This window comes from Mesoplodon mirus (assembly GCF_964341445.2).
Source record: "Mesoplodon mirus genome assembly, chromosome: 2".
NCBI classification, from domain to species: domain Eukaryota; kingdom Metazoa; phylum Chordata; class Mammalia; order Artiodactyla; family Ziphiidae; genus Mesoplodon; species Mesoplodon mirus.
The window spans coordinates 42,959,176-42,978,278 of NC_138977.1; the positions used below are offsets into that span (position 1 = coordinate 42,959,176).

Here is a 19,103-nt window from a genome sequence, read left to right on the forward strand (position 1 = left end):
CTTGGGTCACTATTGAATTCCCTGGATAACTCTTTAACAACACCTGTTTTTTATTTTGAAAATAGCTAGTTGTTTTTTTTCCCCTTTTTATCTTCAATTCATGTTGCAATTTATAGGTTTTGTGGATGTTGTAATGTGTAGGTTTCCTGGTCCCTCAGGATGTGGTTGAGATTACAGACTTTTGTGGTATATGGTGTCTCAGTGTTTTGCTCACTGAAATGGCATTCTTTCTCCATCCTCCTTCCTATTCTGTACCTCCAGCTGTCTTTTTCACCTGTCTTTCACAGAAGCAGGAAAACAAATCTTTGTCTGCATCCTATAACCATGCACAGTTTCTGTGTGCAGGGATGCTGAAGCTAAATAAATGACTCATTTGGAATGTACAGGCTGTTTGCTTCCTGGAAATAGGAAGTCTTTCTAGGTCTTGCTAGTTCTAAGGGGAGCGTAACGTTACTCGGGGTGGTTTTAAGAGTAAGGCGATTTCAGAAAAAGGAACATGAGTTGTGTCAGAGATGGAGAGAAAATTTGGGGTCACGGGGTTATATTAAATAAGGCATCTGAATACTTTCCCTTGACAGGAGATTTAAGCAAATCCTTGAGGAAGGTGAGGGAGTGAGCCCTGAAGACCATGCAAGGGAAGAGTGTTCTTGCGGAGGCAGCAGCTCGAACAGAGCCTAAGATGAGAGTGTATGTGGCTGGTTTAAAGAGGAGCAAGGCAGCCAGTGTGCAGAGTGGAGGTAGTTGGGGGAGGAGGGGGCCTGAGATGAGTAGGAGAGAGTGGAGGGAGGGGAGAGATCTTGGAAAGTTTTGTAAGTCATTGTAAGATTCTGAGTTTTTTTCTAAGTGAAACAGGAGCCACTGAAGGTGACATGGTATGACTGTGTTTTAAAAGGATCATTCTGGCTGCTGTGCAAAAATAGACTTTACAGGTAGGGGCCAAAGTGGAGACCTGGAGACCAATTCTGTGGCTAGTTCAGTAATCTAGGAGAGGGGATGGTGGCTCCACTAGGCAGATAGCAAGGGAGATGGTGGGAAGTGGTTAGATTTGAATATATTTTAAAGGTGGAGTCTACTGGATACCTAGACAGATTAGATACGGGTGTGAGAGAAAGACAATAAGGACGGTTCCAGGCTTTTTCACCTCAGCAACTAGAAAGATGAGTTGTCATCAGGTAGAGCCGTTTTTTAAAAAAGATGAGGAGGTCTGTTTCAGAAATGTTGAGTGAAAGATGTCCATTTTTCATCTCAGTGGGGGTGTCAGAAAGGCTGTTGAATACATAAGTCTGAAGTTCTAGAAAGAGGTCTGGATTGGGGGTGCACATTTGGGAGCTGTTGTATGGAATGAAAGAGTCAACCAAATTCCACATGATTTTTAATGAAGAAAAAAAAAGAACTTTTAGTAGGTAGAGCAAGAAGAGAAAGAAATCCAGAGAAATGTTTTGTATTTATGGAGGAACTGAGATAAACTGGGTCTTGAAAGGAGAGCATGTCTTAGGCAAAGAGAGAGGAGGGGGGACCATTTCACAGATAAATTGCAAACAGAAATTGAAGGGAGGAGGGACAAATTAGGGTTACAGGATTAACAGATATAAACCACTATATACTGAATACATAAGCAACAAGTATTTACTGTATAGCACAGGGAGCTATACCCGTTATCTTATAAAACCTTTAAAGGAATATAATCTGCAAAAATACTGAATCACTGTAGTGTACACCTGAAATGAACAGAATATTGTAAAGCAATTATACTTTAATAAAAAATTAATGAAAAAATGAAAGTAGATATATTTACTTGGGGTAAAAATAGTGGAAGGAAAGAGAAAATTTAGATCAGATTATCCATGGCCAAAAAAAAAAAAGGGGGGCTTAGACTTCATCCTACAGGTCTGTGGTTCCTACACGTCAGTACACAGTGTTAAAATGAATGAAGGGAAGAAAATCTTCCACGTTCATGAGAGACTGAACTCAACTCTGCTGAGACAAAGGGCTAGAGAGGTTTTTTCCTTCCAGTTTTATTGAGATATAATTGACATACAGCACTGTATAAGTTTAAGGTGTATAGCATAATTATTTGACTTACATAACCACGGGATAATTATTTTTTCTCATTAGATTTAACCATTATTTTGATTTAAATATGTCTGGTGTGTGGTAGTAATATCACCGTTTTATAGATGTAGAAAGTGAGAATGGAGCTGATGAGAAAGTACCAGCAGATGTGTGCATTACACCTCTATTCAGAATAGAAGAAGACAGTGGATAATATTATGATAAATATCAGCCTTGTATTTACGTGGTAACTAGCCTTTCAGGCATATTTGGATGTGATAATTAGGAGAGATGAAGTTAGTAACCTTACTCATTCTTGGATGATGCTTTTGGCTCTTCACAGGCATTCGAAAAGCCAAACAAAATGAAACACCATTATTTAGCAATTGATTAATCCTTGTGGAAATCTCACAAATAAAGAAGCTCCTCTGTTCTCCAAGAGCATCCGGGCTTGTTCTTATTAAGGCACTTATGTCACTGGGTTGTAATTTCCTGTTTACTTCTCGGCCTCTCTCTGCAGTCTGTGTCTTGCTCATTGCCTCCCTCTCAGTGCCTGGTCCTTACACGAGGCAGGTGCTCCAAAATTATTTGTTAAAGGAATGAATGACAGTACCTGTATATTCAGTTTAAAAGTGGGGAAACTAAGGTTTGGACTTAAAAGATTTAAGACTAGAACCTGAAGAGGGTTTAGACTTAGGCAGTCCATTCCTTTCGTCTGTCTCAGAAGATCTAAATGTGTCTCCGCTTTAAAAAAATTCACTGAAAGATGTCGTTTTCCCCCCATTGGAGCCACTGCTCTTCTGATTCTTTTAGAATAATAATACTAAGAACAAATTTTCTGAGCACTAATTAAGTGCCAGACACTGTGCTAAGCCCTACATATGTGCTCAGCACTTCATGATTTCATTTAATTCTCACTACTCAAGAGGAGGCTATTACTATTACCTTAATTTTACAGATGAGAAAACTGAGGAACAGAGAGTCACCTCCAATCTTTAGTGCACATTGATGCAAAAACATTAGAAGATGCTTCTGCTAGTAGGTGGATCCAACCCTCAGCATGCTACACAGCTTGATGAGCAGATTATTGGCTGATTTCAGCTTTCGCTGCCCCAAGAAAGGGGAGACTTGGAGCCTAGAGGCCCTGGGGTTAAATCGCTTGCTCAGTTTCATAGTCGAGTAAATGCTAGAATTGAGAATTGAACCCAAGTTTGTCTTCCTCTGGCCTGAATACTTGCACAATCTGCCATTCATTACCAGGTCCTAATTTGATTTATATAAGACAGAGGTTGGCAATTTTTTTTCTGTAAAGGGTCAGATAGTAATTATTTTAGGCTTTAGGGGCTATACAGTTACACTACTCAACTCTGCCATTGTAACCCACAGGTGGCCATAGACATATAAACAAACAGACATGGCTGTGTTCAACATACTATACACACTAGAATTTGAATATCATGTATTGATAATATATTTTTCTTTAAATTTTTTTCAGCTATGTAATAATGTAAAACAATTTTTTAGCTTGTCAGGCATCTTATGAGACAGATGAGCTGATTTGGCCTTTGGGCCATAGTTTGCTAGTTCCTGATATGGAATATTTCAAAAGAATCTAGTAAATGGGCCTCCCTGGTGGCGCAGTGGTTGAGAGTCCGCCTGCCGATGCAGGGGATACGGGTTCGTGCCCCGGTCTGGGAGGATCCCATATGCCGCGGGGCGGCTGGGCCCGTGAGCCATGGCCGCTGAGCCTGTGCGTCCGGAGCCTGTGCTCCGCAACGGGAGAGGCCACAACAGTGAGAGGCCCGCGTACAGCAAAAAAAAAAAAAAAAAAAAAAAAAAAAAAAGAATCTAGTAAATGAAATCATCACCTATTTTATGACTAGTTTTCCTTCCCCTAGCTCTAAATTCATGGAAGCAAAATTGTGGAGATTTAGTTCCCCTTTTCTGTGTCTGTTTTATTCTAATGTGGTTGCTGTGATTAATTATTTTCTAGATAGATTGCAACAGGCTATTCACACACTTTTGAAATTTTTGAGTGATTCTTCTTTTCCCATAGTTGTTTTACAAGTACAGTAGTGATTCTGATTTGTTTTCATACGTCTGTCATTCTGTTAGCTAGAATTTCAGTTCTGTTTGGTGGAGTGAAGTTTTTCGTTGTACATTATAACTTCCTTTTAATGAAGAAAAGGAAATTAGATGCAGATGAAGTTCAAAGACTGAATGTGTCCAGGATGACTAGAAAATATATATTCCTTTTACCCTAAAATCAAGCTCAAGGTTCTGGTGTGTCCCCAACTTAACCCTTAAAAGAGTTTTGGCTTCAAAGCCTTGGCCAACATCTGGGTACTAAATCTCCAACTGGACTCCTCAGCTAACTTGTATTTGTAGACATCTGAAAATGTTACTTGTTCAGAACTATAGCTAGGAAGAATTGATCCAAAAAATGGCCGATTGGAAGGTCATCTAACAAATGGATATTAACCCAACAAGTGGCCAATTCTTTCTGTAATAAAGAGGATTACTGCTTTCCAGAAATTTGTGTTTCATTATTTTCTTCAGCTGCTTCAGGTACTACCAAGCCCTCTCAAATTCTATTTTTCAGACAAAGTTTTCTTTTCTTGTTCTTGCAATGAGCCGCTCATTCGACCTCCACTCCCTTTCTGGGCTTTCTTATACTTTCTCAGGAGGTCCTCTCAGAACCCTAGACCAGGCTAGTCCCTGCTTTGCCCTGTTTCTGTTGTACTCTCCTTCCATACTTCTCACATTTATGATTGTGTGTTCAAGGGTTGTCCCTCCAACTAACCTGTGGGCTTCATGAAGACTTGTGCAGCATTATAGCTTTGGCAGCTTTTTAACTGCCTAGTGTTTAAAGTGCAGCACACCTAAACAGAGGTGAGAGGCTTTTAGTTTCCACCTATGATACATAACTCTGCGTAACCAGATCTAGTTTCATCTGACTCTGCAGTTTGCAGCATAGTATCTGCTCATAGGACTGAAATCTATGCGTTTGACCTTTTCTTCATTTGTTTATAAACTTATGTGAGCAATGAAATTATTTCCCTGAAGTCTTTCATGTTCTGATAACGGCTCTGGCAAATCAAAACAAAGGAACTGGGAAAGCATAGATTTGTATGCAGTGAACTGAGCTAATGTCTGGGACTGGGGCATCCAGGGCTGTGTTTATGGCAAGTTCGGGTTGCATTAAATTCTTTGCTTACTGTGACCTGTTTTCCATCATGCTTCTCTTAAATGTGATAAAGATTAAGTCTGTAGGTCTTCAGAAAGTGTGTATTTTCATAGTCAGTTTTCTTGTAGACTAATTTTCAGAATCAGTTGAGATGATAATATTATTATACTAAATGTATATTTGCATCTGGATGTGCATAATGTTTTGTCAGTGTTCCTAACAGGGACATTTTTGAAAGAAAATCCAAGAATTTTGACTGCCTATCATGGCCAGCCCATCTATTTTATATTCTGTCAGTATGATTTTCTGAATTTCCTGCACATGACACATTTGTAGAAAGAAAAAACTAACCACTAAACTTTTAGCATATTCACACCCTCCAGTTTCACGTCCTTATTTCTGAACATAGGATTTGAATTCTAAGAAAAGGGAAAAACAAATGTTCATACAACCCTTTTGGAAGTGGTGTGCAAAACCACATGGTGAGCATTTCCATGGGTGCCATGGCTCGATCTTCATGTGGGAAAGGTCTGGTGGGGAAGGCTACATTCATTCCATAAATGAACGGTCACAGGTCGGGGCTATCTTATGTAAGACCTTATATTTGAAGGTGGAATCATGAAGTTATACATTTGACAACACTTCTCCCATAGGATATCATAGTTTTCTATGTATTTCTTTGACATTCTTTTCCCATTATATTCTTGTTTGTCTAGATTTCAGAGCTTAGTATAATTAAGCCTGTTGAGAATTGTATGATTTGTTCATGAACGTTTAGAATTCTGTGTAGAAAGTTGCACTTTGAGTGTTTTCATAAGTATCCTGATGTGTGCTCTGAATTACTTTCTTTGGTTTTGAGGACAGAGAACTTAGATATTTGCCAGGAAATTTCCTATAAAGTATTTATCTCCTCTGTCTCTCTCTCTCTCTCTCTCTCTCTCTCTCCCTCTCTCTGACACACACACACACACACACACACACACATACACACACAGAACTTTCTGTGTGCAAGACACTGATTTAGACGTTTAGGTTACATCAGTGACCACATGTTGAGCTTACATTTTCATTCTACCAAACTGTACATCAAGTTGCAAGATGACTGCATGTCTTCTCATTCTTAAATTTTAAATTAATTTTTTATGGTAAATATGTGGTAACATCTTCAAGTGCCTTATGAATCGTTTAATAGTAAATATTAGAGCTTTATGAAGATTGTATGTGTCTGTGTGTGAAGTTTCTGTAGTTATTTTTGTTGTCTTCTGAAAAATAAATTAAATGACATACTCAAGGATTCTAGGTGATATTTTGGTGGTGTCTGTTTTGCAACCTAACATTAGTTACATAAATAGCTTGTATGGTTATTCCCTCTTGCATCCAGATACAAAATTAGAAATCAAAGGATAGCTTTAATTGTTCATGTATACTTATTTCTTAATCTTTTCCTAAAAAGATTTCTGAAATTAATAACATGTTTTATGGTCTATGCTGCTTTGAGAATTATTTTTAAAGTTATTTTTAATGGATTTATTAAAACTGAAGTGCTGTTAGTAATCAACGTCTTTGAAAATTAATCTGTTTGGAGATAGTTTCCAAGTCAATATATGGTAATCTCTTTTCCTTTTTTTTTTTCCATTGTGATACTAACAGATGATATAGGGAAACTGTGACACACATTTCAAGATTTTTGTGATTAGATACACCAAGTATATTTTGCTAGCACTCCCTAAAGTAATACTTTTGAAAAGTACCTTCTCTTCTCTTTTCAGTTATTTACAAATAACTGTTTACATAAAGATCATTATCTCTTTATGCATAGGTTATTATGTATTACAATTCAAATTCCATTATAAAATGTTCTAATTAAATGCTACCACCATTGTTGCTTCAACATCTGAAAGTCTCTTAGCTTTGATCAATCCTAACATTTCCCAAAATGGATTCTAGGAAATCTGAGTTCTGTAGGATACTGATAATGTTATGAGAAAAAAAATTGACCTGTGTTGATATAAGGTGGGCTGTTCTTTTTTACTACAGAGCCATTCAAGGCTTTAAAAATATGCTAATGTGTGCAGTGCTTTTTTAAGAGAGATAGCCTGGTTATAGCTTTGCCACAAAGAGTTTCATGCTTTGGGAGCAACTGACTTTCTTATTTTGTAGATTAGAAAACGGAGTCCCTGAGAAATAAAACAACTTGCTTAAAATTAGACCTGCAGACTAATATTTTTAAGACAATGCTATTCTAAGATGGAAACTGATAGGCTCTTCCCACCCAGCCTTTCTCTCTGTCAGCTCTTGGGCTAAATGCGGCTCTTGCCTTGACTTCTGGGCTTGTACTACTTATTTGTTTTGAATGATAGAAAATGTATCCCTGAAAAGCTGCCTTATAAAGGCCCAAATTTCCACCCAGATAGTGTATTGATTTATTTACAGTTTTCTTTTTCTTCCTTGAAATCTTCCCCTCCCCCCCAAAAAAAAAACCCCACAAACCAAACATGATTACTGGGGATCCCGGAGAGCAGTGGTTTGGAAGAGACAACTCGTTCTCTTGGAAACTTTATCTCTGCACTAAAAATTCAGCAAACACTCTTCTTTGTTTTTGTGGCTTTTTCAGCCTTATTTATTTAGAGTTCATTCTCTTAGTAAATAGTTTTAAGTGCCAGACATGGAGTACACATTAGTAAGTAGGATGGGCATAGGTGCTGCCCTCCTAGAGCTCACAGTGAATATAGAAAAGACAAATTAAATAAAAAATTGTAGTTCATCATAGAGAAATAAGCAAATAAATCAGTAAATATATTGTGATAAATGCTAAGATTAAAGTACAGAGAACTATGCCTTGTACAGTAAGGAGGGGCATTTTCTAGCCAGAAGGTACAAGGAAGTCTTCCTGAGGAAGTGGCTTAAGCTAAGCCTTATAGGATGTGTAGGTATTTGGTAGAAGAAGGGGGTCAGAGGCAGAGCCCAGAGCAGGGGTGTTAGGCCTGGAGGAGATCGTCATTAAAAGGTGAAAAAACACCAGTGTGGTTCTTGTGTGGGTAGTGCTTGAGCTGCCCTGAGACGTCTTCTCATATATGAACACATGAGGTTGCATTCTTTTCTGATGCATACAAGAACCATTGTTGTTTGTTTGCCACCTGATTGGTTATTTTTGATAATCATCTTGTCCTACCACTTAAATATATAAAGTAAATAATGTTCCATTATCAAAAAGGCTGGGGCTTCCCTGGTGGCGCAGTGGTTGAGTCCGCCTGGCGATGTAGGGGACACGGGTTCATGCCCCGGTCTGGGAGGATCCCACATGCTGTGGAGCGGCTAGGCCCGTGAGCCCTGGCCGCTGAGCCTGCGCGTCCGGAGCCTGTGCTCCGCAACGGGAGAGGCCACAACAGTGAGAGGCCCGCGTATAGCAAAAAAAAAAAAAAAAAAGTCTGGGAAAATTCTGCATAAATTCTGCCTAGAGGTAATCATGCTTGTAATCAGAATAATCCTTTCCCAGAGACAAAAGGTAGGGACCATACAGACCATTTGTACAAACCTAAATTGTGATTTTTCCTATTTTTCTTTAAGGCGTCATTTCAAACAGTTTAGAAGATTTTTATACTAATTACTGCCTGTTTTAATATACATGAAATATAATATAAGGAAATTTAATACAAATAGATTATGATATACTTAATATATTATATAAATTTAATAAAGTAGAATATAATATAAATAGGGTATAAGGTAATTTACAGAATTTAACGAATTTAAAAGAATATAAGAGAAATCTGGTTTAAGATTATGATGTTTTCTGTAATTTTTTCTGATGTTTCCCTAAAAAATATGTGTTTGGGATTTGATCCTAAACTTTGCTGACATCCTTGTTTTTGTTTTGTGCTTCCTCTAGTCTAGTGGGATTGCAGCCATCATTGCTATTTTGGTGTTACTGCTACTCTTGGGCATCGGTTTGATGTGGTGGTTTTGGCCCCTTTGTTGCAAAGTGGTGAGTAAGAAGGATTTGAAATCTTACTATTATTTTTTTTAAAACATCAAGGTGTAAAGTAAGGCTGAAATATGAATCAATATTCAACAACAGCAAAGTTTCAGTTAGCAAATTGAATTTTAATAGTTTTTGTCATTATAATAAATTGTATTCATGCATGCCAATAAATGTTTATTATAAAACTTCATCAAAAAAAGGCTTCAAAATCAGATTTGGGGGAAGAAGGGGAAAAGAAGGTAGGACAGGTTTTAGGGATAAAGGGTTTTCCATGCAAGTATGAAAGAATTTCAAGAAAATTGAGAGACATGTTCTGCTGGATTCATTGAGAGAGGTTGATAATCTGTCAGTTTTTTTTTTTTTTTCAGTGCTTATTGAACGTTTCATTACCTCTTTGAAAGATCTACTATTTCAGGACCTTCTCTGTTTGCCTCTTAGAAAAATAGTTTAGAAATAAGTCATGTGCAAATGTTAGGGTATCTGTTAAACAGTCACTTTTGAAGTTATGACAGTTGATTTCAGGTTGTGACATCTTTCATGTTTGAGTCAAACCTCTGAAAGAATATGGGTAATAAGCTTTCTAGTGCTACTGTTACAAATTGCTACACATTTGGTGGCTTAAAGCAACATAAATTTATTATCTAAGTTATGTAATCACAGATCCATCATGGGTCTCACTGGGCTAAACTGGGTTAAAAGGTATCGGCAGTGATACATTCCTCTCTTAATGCTCTAGAGCAGAATCTGCTCCTTTGCGTTTTCCAGCTTCTAGAAGCCACCTCCATTCCTTGCCTTGTGAGCCCCTTCCTCCACCTTTAGAGCCAGCCACGTTGCATCTTTGTCACCATTATTCTGTAGTCACATGTTCCTCTGACTCTGAACCCAGCTAGGAAAGGACCCCCAGTGTTGAACCATGTGATTAGGTTTGACCCACCTGGATCATCCAGGATGATCTCCTATCTCAAGGTCCTTAACGTTAATCACATCTGCAAAGTCTCTTTGTCCCTGGAAGGCAATTTATTCACAGTTCCAGGGAATTAGATGGGGAATAAAGATGGGGACATCTTTATAGAGCCATTATTTTTCCTGCCACAGGGTGGAACGTTGAGTAAAAAACAGCACATTTCAAGAAATACAACTTGGATTGTTCAGGCTTCATAGAAAATGTTATTCTGAAGAAGCACTCCTTCAAAGTATGCTACCACCTATTTTGATAATATTCCTTTCCTTATCAGCACATTATATAGAACTTTATATTCTGTAGATCAGAGTAGTGTTTTACATAATATTACTAGACTGCCTTTTTCTCCCTCCCCGCTGGTGACTGATTTCTGCTTCCTTGCAACTTCAGGCAGTGCTTTGTATTACTCCTGCATTTATTATTCATTGTACTTCAGTCTGCTTTCATGAGACAACTTTACAATCCTTTATCTCAGAACAGTTGACCCATGGAGGAGGCACAGAATTAACTTAGACAACAGTAGAGATAAGAAGCATCCTGTCTCTCTGCTGAACTAATCAGTTTCCTGCTATAGCAATTTATGCTAAAACGGTTTCCTGTAGTAATCTTGATTATCTTAGATATGGTGATTTTAGGCTAGCTAGCATTCTTGAGTCTCAAATTAAAAAGCAAAAAGGCACCTTAATGTGATGTGTGCTCCTTGTTTTTTTAATTTAAACTTCACAATGGTGCATTTCCTTATTTAGTTACTTTTCAATTTCATATAATATTGACCAGAGAGCTCAAAAGTGTCAAAGTGATATTTTAAAAGGACACTTGTGAAGACTGAAATGGGCTTCTTTGGGAGGTTGCTAGATGTACGCAAATGAAGTCTCCACCATCAAATGGGGTATTATAGAGAGGATTCAATCATCAGGTGGTGAGAATAGATCCGTTCCATCCCTGGGTCTCTGCAGACTGGGAATCATGCAGTATATTTCTTTATGCAAGGCACAGAGGGACACCATTAAGGCATGTTTTTACGATGTCAGGAGGGCTTCCTATTCTCAGAAGCATCATGAATGCTTACTAATTTCTGCAACTTACTTAATACACAGAAATATCTTTATTTTACATTTAGAAATACAGACTGTAGAGCAGCTAGCCCTGAGTATGAGCTTGTATTTAGATCTAGGAATAAATGAATCAGAGCATATGCTTCTTAAGGTAGGTTTAAAAGCAGGGAGAGAGAGAGATTTGTTGAAGATAGTGGAGTAGAAGGACTCACTCCCTCTTGCGAGACCACTGGGATCACAACTAACTGCTGAACAGTCATTAATGGGAAGATACTGGAACTCACCAAAAAAGATACCCCACATCCAAAGACAAAGGAGAAGCCACAATGAGACAGTAGGAGAGGCACAATCACAATAAAATCAAATCCTATAACCGTTGGGTGGGTGACTGACAAACTGGAGAACACTTATACCACAGAAGTCCACCCACTGGAGTGAAGGTTCTGAGCCCCATATCAGGCTTCCCAACCTGGGGGTCCGGCAATGGGAGGAGGAATTCTTAGAGAATCAGATTTTGAAGGCTAGCGAGATTTGATTGCAGGACTTTGACAGGACTGAGGGAAAGAGAGACTCCACTCTTGGAGGGCACACACAAAGTAGTGTGTGCATCAGCACCCAGAGGGAGGAGCAGTGGCCCCATAGGAGACTGAACCAGACCTACCTATTAGTATTGGAGGGTCTCCTGCAGAGTTGGGGAGGGCTGTGTCTCACAGAGGGTACAAGGACATTGGCAACAGAAGTTCTGAGAAATAATTCTTGGTGTGAGCCCTCCCAGAGTCCACCATTAGCCCCACCAAAGGGCCTGTAGACTCCAGTGCTGGCTCACCTAAAGCCAAACAACCAACAGGGAGGGAACTCAGCCCCACCTATCAGCAGACAAGCGGATTAAAGTTTTACTGAGCTCTGCACACCAGAACAACACCCAGCTCTATCCACCACCAGTCCTTCCCATCAGGAAGCTTGCACAAGTCTCTTGGATAGCCTCATCCACCAGAGGGCAGACAGCAGAAGCAAGAAGTACTATAATCCTGCAGCCTGTGGAATGAAAACCACATTCACAGAAAGATAGACAAGATGAAAAGGCAGAGGACTATGTACCAGATGAAGGAACAAGAAAAAGCTCCAGAAAAACAATTAAATGAAGTGGAGATAGACAACCTTCCAGAAAAAGAATTCAGAATAATGATAGTGAAGATGATCTGGGACCTCAGAAAAAGAATGGAGGCAAAGATGGAGAAAATGCAAGCAATGTTTAACAAAGACCTGGAAGAATTAAAGAACAAACAAACAGAGATGAATAATACAATAACTGAAATGAAAAATACACTAGAAGGAATCAATAGCAGAATAACTGAGGCAGAAAAACGGATAAGTGACCTGCAAGACATAAGGGTGGAATTCACTGCTGCAGAACAGAATGAAGAAAAAATAATGAAAAGAAATGAAGAAAGCCTAGGAGACCTCTGGGACAACACTAAACATACCAACATTCACATTACAGGGATCCCAGAAGGAAAAGAGAGAAAGAAAGCACCTGAGAAAATATTTGAACAGATTATAGTCGAAAACTTCCCTAACATGGGAAAGGAAATAGCCACCCAAGTCCAGGAAGTGCATAGAGTCCCAGGCAGGATAAACCCAAGGAGAAACATGCTGAGACACATAGTAATCAAACTGACAAAAATTAAAGACAAAGAAAAATTATTAAAAGCAACAAGGAAAAAACAACAAATAACATACAAGGGAACTCCCATAAGGTTAACAGCTGATTTCTAAGCAGTAACTCTACAAGCCAGAAGGGAGTGGCATGATATATTTAAAGTGTTGAAAGGGAAGAACCTACGACCAAGATTACTCTACCCAACAAGGATCTCATTCAGATTCAAAGGGGAAATCAAAAACTTTACAGACAAGCAAAAGCTAAGAGAATTCAGCACCACCAAACAAGCTCTACAACAAATGCTAAAGGAACATCTCTAAATGGGAAACACAAGAGAAGAAAAGGACCTACAAAAACAAACCCAAAACAATTAAGAAAATGTTAATAGGAACATACATATCAATGATTTCCTTAAATGTGAATGGATTAAATGCTCCAACCAAAAGACACAGGCTCGCTGAATGGGTACAAAAACAAGACCCATATATATGCTGTCTACAAGAGACCAACGTCAGACCTAGGGACACATACAGACTGCAAGTGAGGGGATGGAAAAAGATATTCCATGCAAATAGAAATCCAAAAAAAGCTGGAGTAGCAATACTCATATCAGAAAAAAATAGACTTTAAAATAAAGAAAGTTACAAGAGACTTACAAGAGACAAGGAAGGATAATACATAATGATCAATGGATCAATCCAAGAAGAAGATATAACAATTATAAATCTATATGCACCCAACATAGGAGCACCTCAATACATAAGGCAAATGCTAACAGCTATAAAAGAGGAAATCAACAGTTACACAGTAATTGTAGGGGACTTTATCACTTCACTTACACTGATGGACAGATCATCCAGCCTGAAAATTAATACTAAAACACAAGCTTTAAATGACACAATAGAATAGATAGATTTAATTGATATTTATAGGACATTCCATCTGAAAACAGCAAATTACACTTTCTTCTCAAGTGCTCATGGAACATTCTCCAGGATAGATCAAATCTTGAGTCACAAATCAAGCCTTGGTAAATTTAAGAAAATTAAAATCATATCAAGCATCCTTTCCAACCACAATGCTATGAGACTAGAAATCAAACAGGGAACACAAGGTAAAAAACACAAAAACACGGAGGCTAAACAATATGTTACTAAATAACCAAGAGGTTACTGAAGAAAACAAAGAGGAAATAAAAAAATCCCTAGAAAAAAATGACAACAAAAACATGATGATCCAAAACCTATGGGATACAGCAAAAGCAGTTCTATGAGGGAAGTTTATAGCAATACAATCCTACCTCAAGAAACAAGAAACATCTCAAAAAAAATATAACCTTACACCGAAAGGAACTAGAGAAAGAACAAATGAAACTCAACGTTAGTAGAAGGAAAGAAATCATAAAGATTAGAGAGCAGAAATAAATGAAATAGAAACAAAGAAAACAGTAGAAAAGATCGATAAAACTAAAAGCTGGTTCTTTGAGAAGATAAACAAAATTGATAAACCTTTAGCCAGACTCATCAAGAAAAAGAGGGAGAGGACTCAAATCAATAAAATTAGAAATGAAAAAGAAGAAGTTACAACAGACACTGCAGAGATACAAATCATCCTAACAGACTACTACAAGGAACTCTATGCCAATAAAATGGACAACCTGGAAGAAATGGACAAATTCTTAGAAAGGTATAACCTTCCAAGACTGAACCAGGAAGAAATAGAAAATATGAACAGACCAATCACAAGTTATGAAATTGAAACTGTGATTAAAAATCTTCCAACAAACAAAAGTCCAGGACCAGATGGCTTCACAGGTGAATTCTATCAAACATTTAGAGAAGAGATAATACCCATCCTTCTCAAACACTTCCAAAAAACTGCAGAGGAAGGAACACTCCCAAACTCATTCTGTGAGGCCACCATCACCCTGATACCAAAACCAGACAAAGATACTACAAAAAAAGAAAATTACAGACCAATATCACTTACGAATATAGATGCAAAAATCCTCAGCAAAATACTAGCAAACAGAATCCAACAGCACATTAAAAGGGTCATACACCATGATCAAGTGGAATTTATCCTAGGGATGCAAGGATTCTTCAATATATGCAAATCAATCAATGTGATATACCATATTAACAAATTGAAGAAAGAAAAACATATGATCATCTCAGTAGATGCAAAAAAAGATTTTGACAAAATTCAACACCCATTTATGATAAAAACTCTCCAGAAAGTGGACATAGAGGGAACCTAGCTCAACATAATAAAGGCCATATATGACAAACCCACAGCAAACTTCATTCTCAATGGTTTGAGAGCATTTCCTCTAAGATCACTGAAAGTATTTCCCCAAAGATAAGGACCAAGATAAGGATGTCCACTCTCGCCACTATTATTCAACATAGTTTTGGAAGTCCTGGTGATGACAATCAGAGAAGAAAAAGAAATAAAAGGAATACAAATTGAGAAAGAAGTAAAACTGTCACTGTTTGCAGATGACATGATACTATACATAGATAATCCTAAAGATGCCACCAGAAAGCTACTAGAGCTAATCAATGAATTTGGTAAAGTTGCAGGAGACAAAATTAATGCACAGAAATCTCTTGCATTCCTATACATTAACAATGAAAGATCAGAAAGAGAAATTAAGGAAACAATCCCAGTCACCACTGCAACAAAAAGAATAAAATACCTAGGAATAAATCTACCTAGAGAGACAAAGACCTGTATGCAGAAAACTATAAGACACTGATGAAAGAAATTGAAGATGATACCAACAGATAGAGAGATATACCATGTTCTTGGATTGGAAGAATCAATATTGTGAAAATGACGATACTACCCAAAGCAATCTACAGATTCAGTGCAATCCCTATCAAATTACCAATAGCATTTTTTTTACAGAACTAGAACAAAAAAATCTTAAAATTTTTATGGAGACACAAAAGACCCCGAATAGCCTAGCAGTCTTGAGGGGAAAAAATAGAGCTGGAGGAATCTGACGCCCTGACTTCAGAATATATTACAAAGCTACAGTAATCAAGACAGTATGGTACTGGCACAAAAACAGAAATATAGATCAATGGAACAGGATAGAACGCCCAGAGATAAACCCATGAACCTATGGTCAACTAATCTATGACATAGGAGGCAAGGATATACATAGGAGAAAAGACAGTCTCTTCAATAAGTGGTGCTGGGAAAACTGGAAAGCCTCATGTAAAATAATGAATTTAGAACACTCCTTATCACTGTACACAAAAATAAACTCAAAATGGATTAAAGACCTAAATGTAAGACCAGACACTATAAAACTCTTAGAGGAAAACACAGGAAGAACACTCTTTGACATAAATCACAGCAAGATCTTTTTTGACCCACCTCCTAGAGTAATGGAAATAAAAGCAAAAATAAACAAATGGGGCCTAATGAAACTTAAAATCTTCGGCACAGCAAAGGAAACTATAACCAAGACAGAAAGACAACCCTCAGAACGGGAAGAAATATTTGCAAATGACTTAATTTACAAAGGATTAATCTCCAAAATATACAAACAATCTTAAAAAAAAACACCCAATTAAAAAATGGGTAGATGACCTAAATAGACATTTCTCCAAAGAAGACATACAGATGGCCAAGAGGCACATGAAAAGCTGATGAACATCACTAATTATTAGAGAAGTGAAAATCAAAACTACAGTGAGGTATCACCTCACACCAGTTAGAATTGTCATCATCAGAAAGTCTACAAACAACAAATGCTGGAGAGGGTGTGGAGAAAAGGAAACCCTCTTGCACTGTTGGTGGGAATGTAAATTTATACACCATTATGGAGAATAGTAGGGAGGTTCCTTAAGAAACTAAAATTATAATTACTGTATGACCCAGCAATCCCCCTACTGGCCATATACCCAGAGAAAACCATAATTCAAAAAGACACATGCACCCCAATGTTCATTGTAGCACTATTTACAATAGCCAGGTCATGGGAGCAGCCTAAATGCCCATCGACAGACAAATGGATAGGAAGAAATGTGGTACATATATACAATGGAATATTACTCTGCCATAAAAAGGAACAAAATTGGGTCATTTGTAGAGACTGTCATACAGAGTGAAGTAAGACAGAAAGAGGAAAACAAATATTGTTTATTAATGCATATGTGTGGAATCTAGAAAAATAGTACAGATGAACCAGTTTGCAAGGCAGAAATAGAGACACAGATGAAGAGAACAAACGTATGTACCCCAAGGGTGGAAAGGTGGGGAGAGGCACGGTGGTGGTGGTGTGATGAATTGGGAGATTGAGACTGACATATATACACTAATATGTATAAAATATATAACTAATAAGAACCTGCTGTATAAAAATATAATTAAAATAAAATTTTTAAAAAAAGCAGGGAGAAGGTAGAGGTAAATTCTGCTTTCAGCCCTTAGCAATCTAGTATGTGCCAGTACTGGCTTAGAACTCGTGTCCAGAAATGACTATCTTATGGTATGGAAACTCACATTTTAATATGAAACACAGAAGAATGGGCAAAGTGTGAATGGAGGGTTACAGGCACCCCAATAGCAACCTGTGTAAAGAACACGAAGGAGGAGGGATTTGCCAGAGTTGAGGGATTGTTTCAGGGAAAACGAATGGAGCTACTGACTACAAACTGAGTTTTAAATGATGAATAAGATGTTGGCAGTAGATGAGGGAATTTTCCCATGAAGTGTGTGTGGAGTTACAAGTTATTTGGGCATGCTTTGGGAAGTCCTAGCTGAGGCCAAGTGAGCCAGGGAAAGGGAGCGATGAAAGATGGTTTAGGATCCATGAACCCCATTAAGGAGGGCCTCCTATGTCTTTGAGGAAGTTTGAACTCACGCTAGGGATGAGGAGAAGCCACTGGAAAGATGTGATCACTGTAATCCCCTGAAAGAAGCTTTGCTTCCTGTATGTGTTGCTATGGTCTGGTCCTGGTAGGGATTAAGTCTTATCCATCTGAGTTCCATCAGCAATTGAAATGCAAAGCCAGTTACAGATAGTGCACCTTAGATATGGCAGTGGGGAGGGGAGAGGAGCAATATAGGGACTGAGGAGAGGGAGGTACAAACTATTGGGTGTAAAATAGGCTACAAGGATGTATTATACAACACAAGGATTATAGCCATTATTTTGTAATAACTTTAAATGGAGTGTAACCTTTAAAATTTGTATGAAAAAAAGAAATATGGCCTGAGCAAGTATCTCTAACAAAATGTAGAGAGTTGGAGTATAACAAGGAAACTAAGTGAGCTAGAGAAAAATGAGGAGGTGATGTGAAAAGAAGGGGAAAAGGAGACTATAACCTTGTGAAAACAAAGCTCTTGAGTGTACCAGAAGGTGTTACAGTAGAGTTGCAAGATATTTATCTGATTATGTTAGAGAATATATTTCTGCAGTGTTGGTATTAGCATGTGGTTAGTTAAAAAAACTTTTTTTTAACTGGGGTGTAGTTGTTTTACAATGTTGTGTTAGTTTCTACTGTACAGTAAAGTGGAGTTCCCTGTGCTATACAGCAGGTTCTCATTAGTTTTGTAATTTATACATATTAGTTAGTATATATCTGTTAATCCCAGTCTCCCAATTCATCCCACCCCACCTTTCCCACCTTGGTGTCCATATGTTTGTTCTCTATGTCTGTATCTCTATTTCTTCCTTGCAAACAGGTTCATCTGTACCATTTTTCTAGATTTCACATATACGCATTAATATACGATATTTGTTTTTCTTTCTGACTTACTTCACTCTGTATGACAGTCTCTAAGTCCATCCACGTCTTTACAAGCAACCCACTTTTGTTCCTTTTTATGCCTGAGTAATATTCCATTGTATATATGTACCACATCTTCTTCATCCATTCATCTGTTGATGGACATCCAGATTGCTTCCATGACCTGACTATTGTAAATAGTGCTGCAATGAACATTGGGGTGCATGTGTCTTTTTGAATTATTGTTTTCTCTGGGTATATGCTCAATAGTGGGATTGCTGGGTCATATGGTAATTCTATTTTTAGTTTTCTAAGGAACCTCCATATTGTTCTCCATAGCGGCTGTATCAATTTACATTCCCACCAACAGTGCAAGAGTATTCCCTTTTCTCCACACCCGCTCCAGCATTTGTTACGGTCGATTTTTTTTTTTTTAATATCAGCCTATTCAGATCA

At 37.8% G+C, this 19,103-nt stretch overlaps 1 protein-coding gene across 3 annotated transcripts in view; it reads left to right on the forward strand.

The window, feature by feature from the left end:
• ANTXR2 (ANTXR cell adhesion molecule 2) overlaps positions 1-19,103 on the forward strand; it is a 163,586-nt gene that overhangs the window by 64,890 nt on the left and 79,593 nt on the right. For all 3 annotated transcript variants that reach the window (XM_082645107.1, XM_082645108.1, XM_082645109.1), the window contains exon 12: positions 9,129-9,224. In XM_082645107.1, the coding sequence (XP_082501233.1) occupies positions 9,129-9,224 (96 nt within the window). The remainder of the gene's footprint in view (positions 1-9,128; positions 9,225-19,103) is intronic.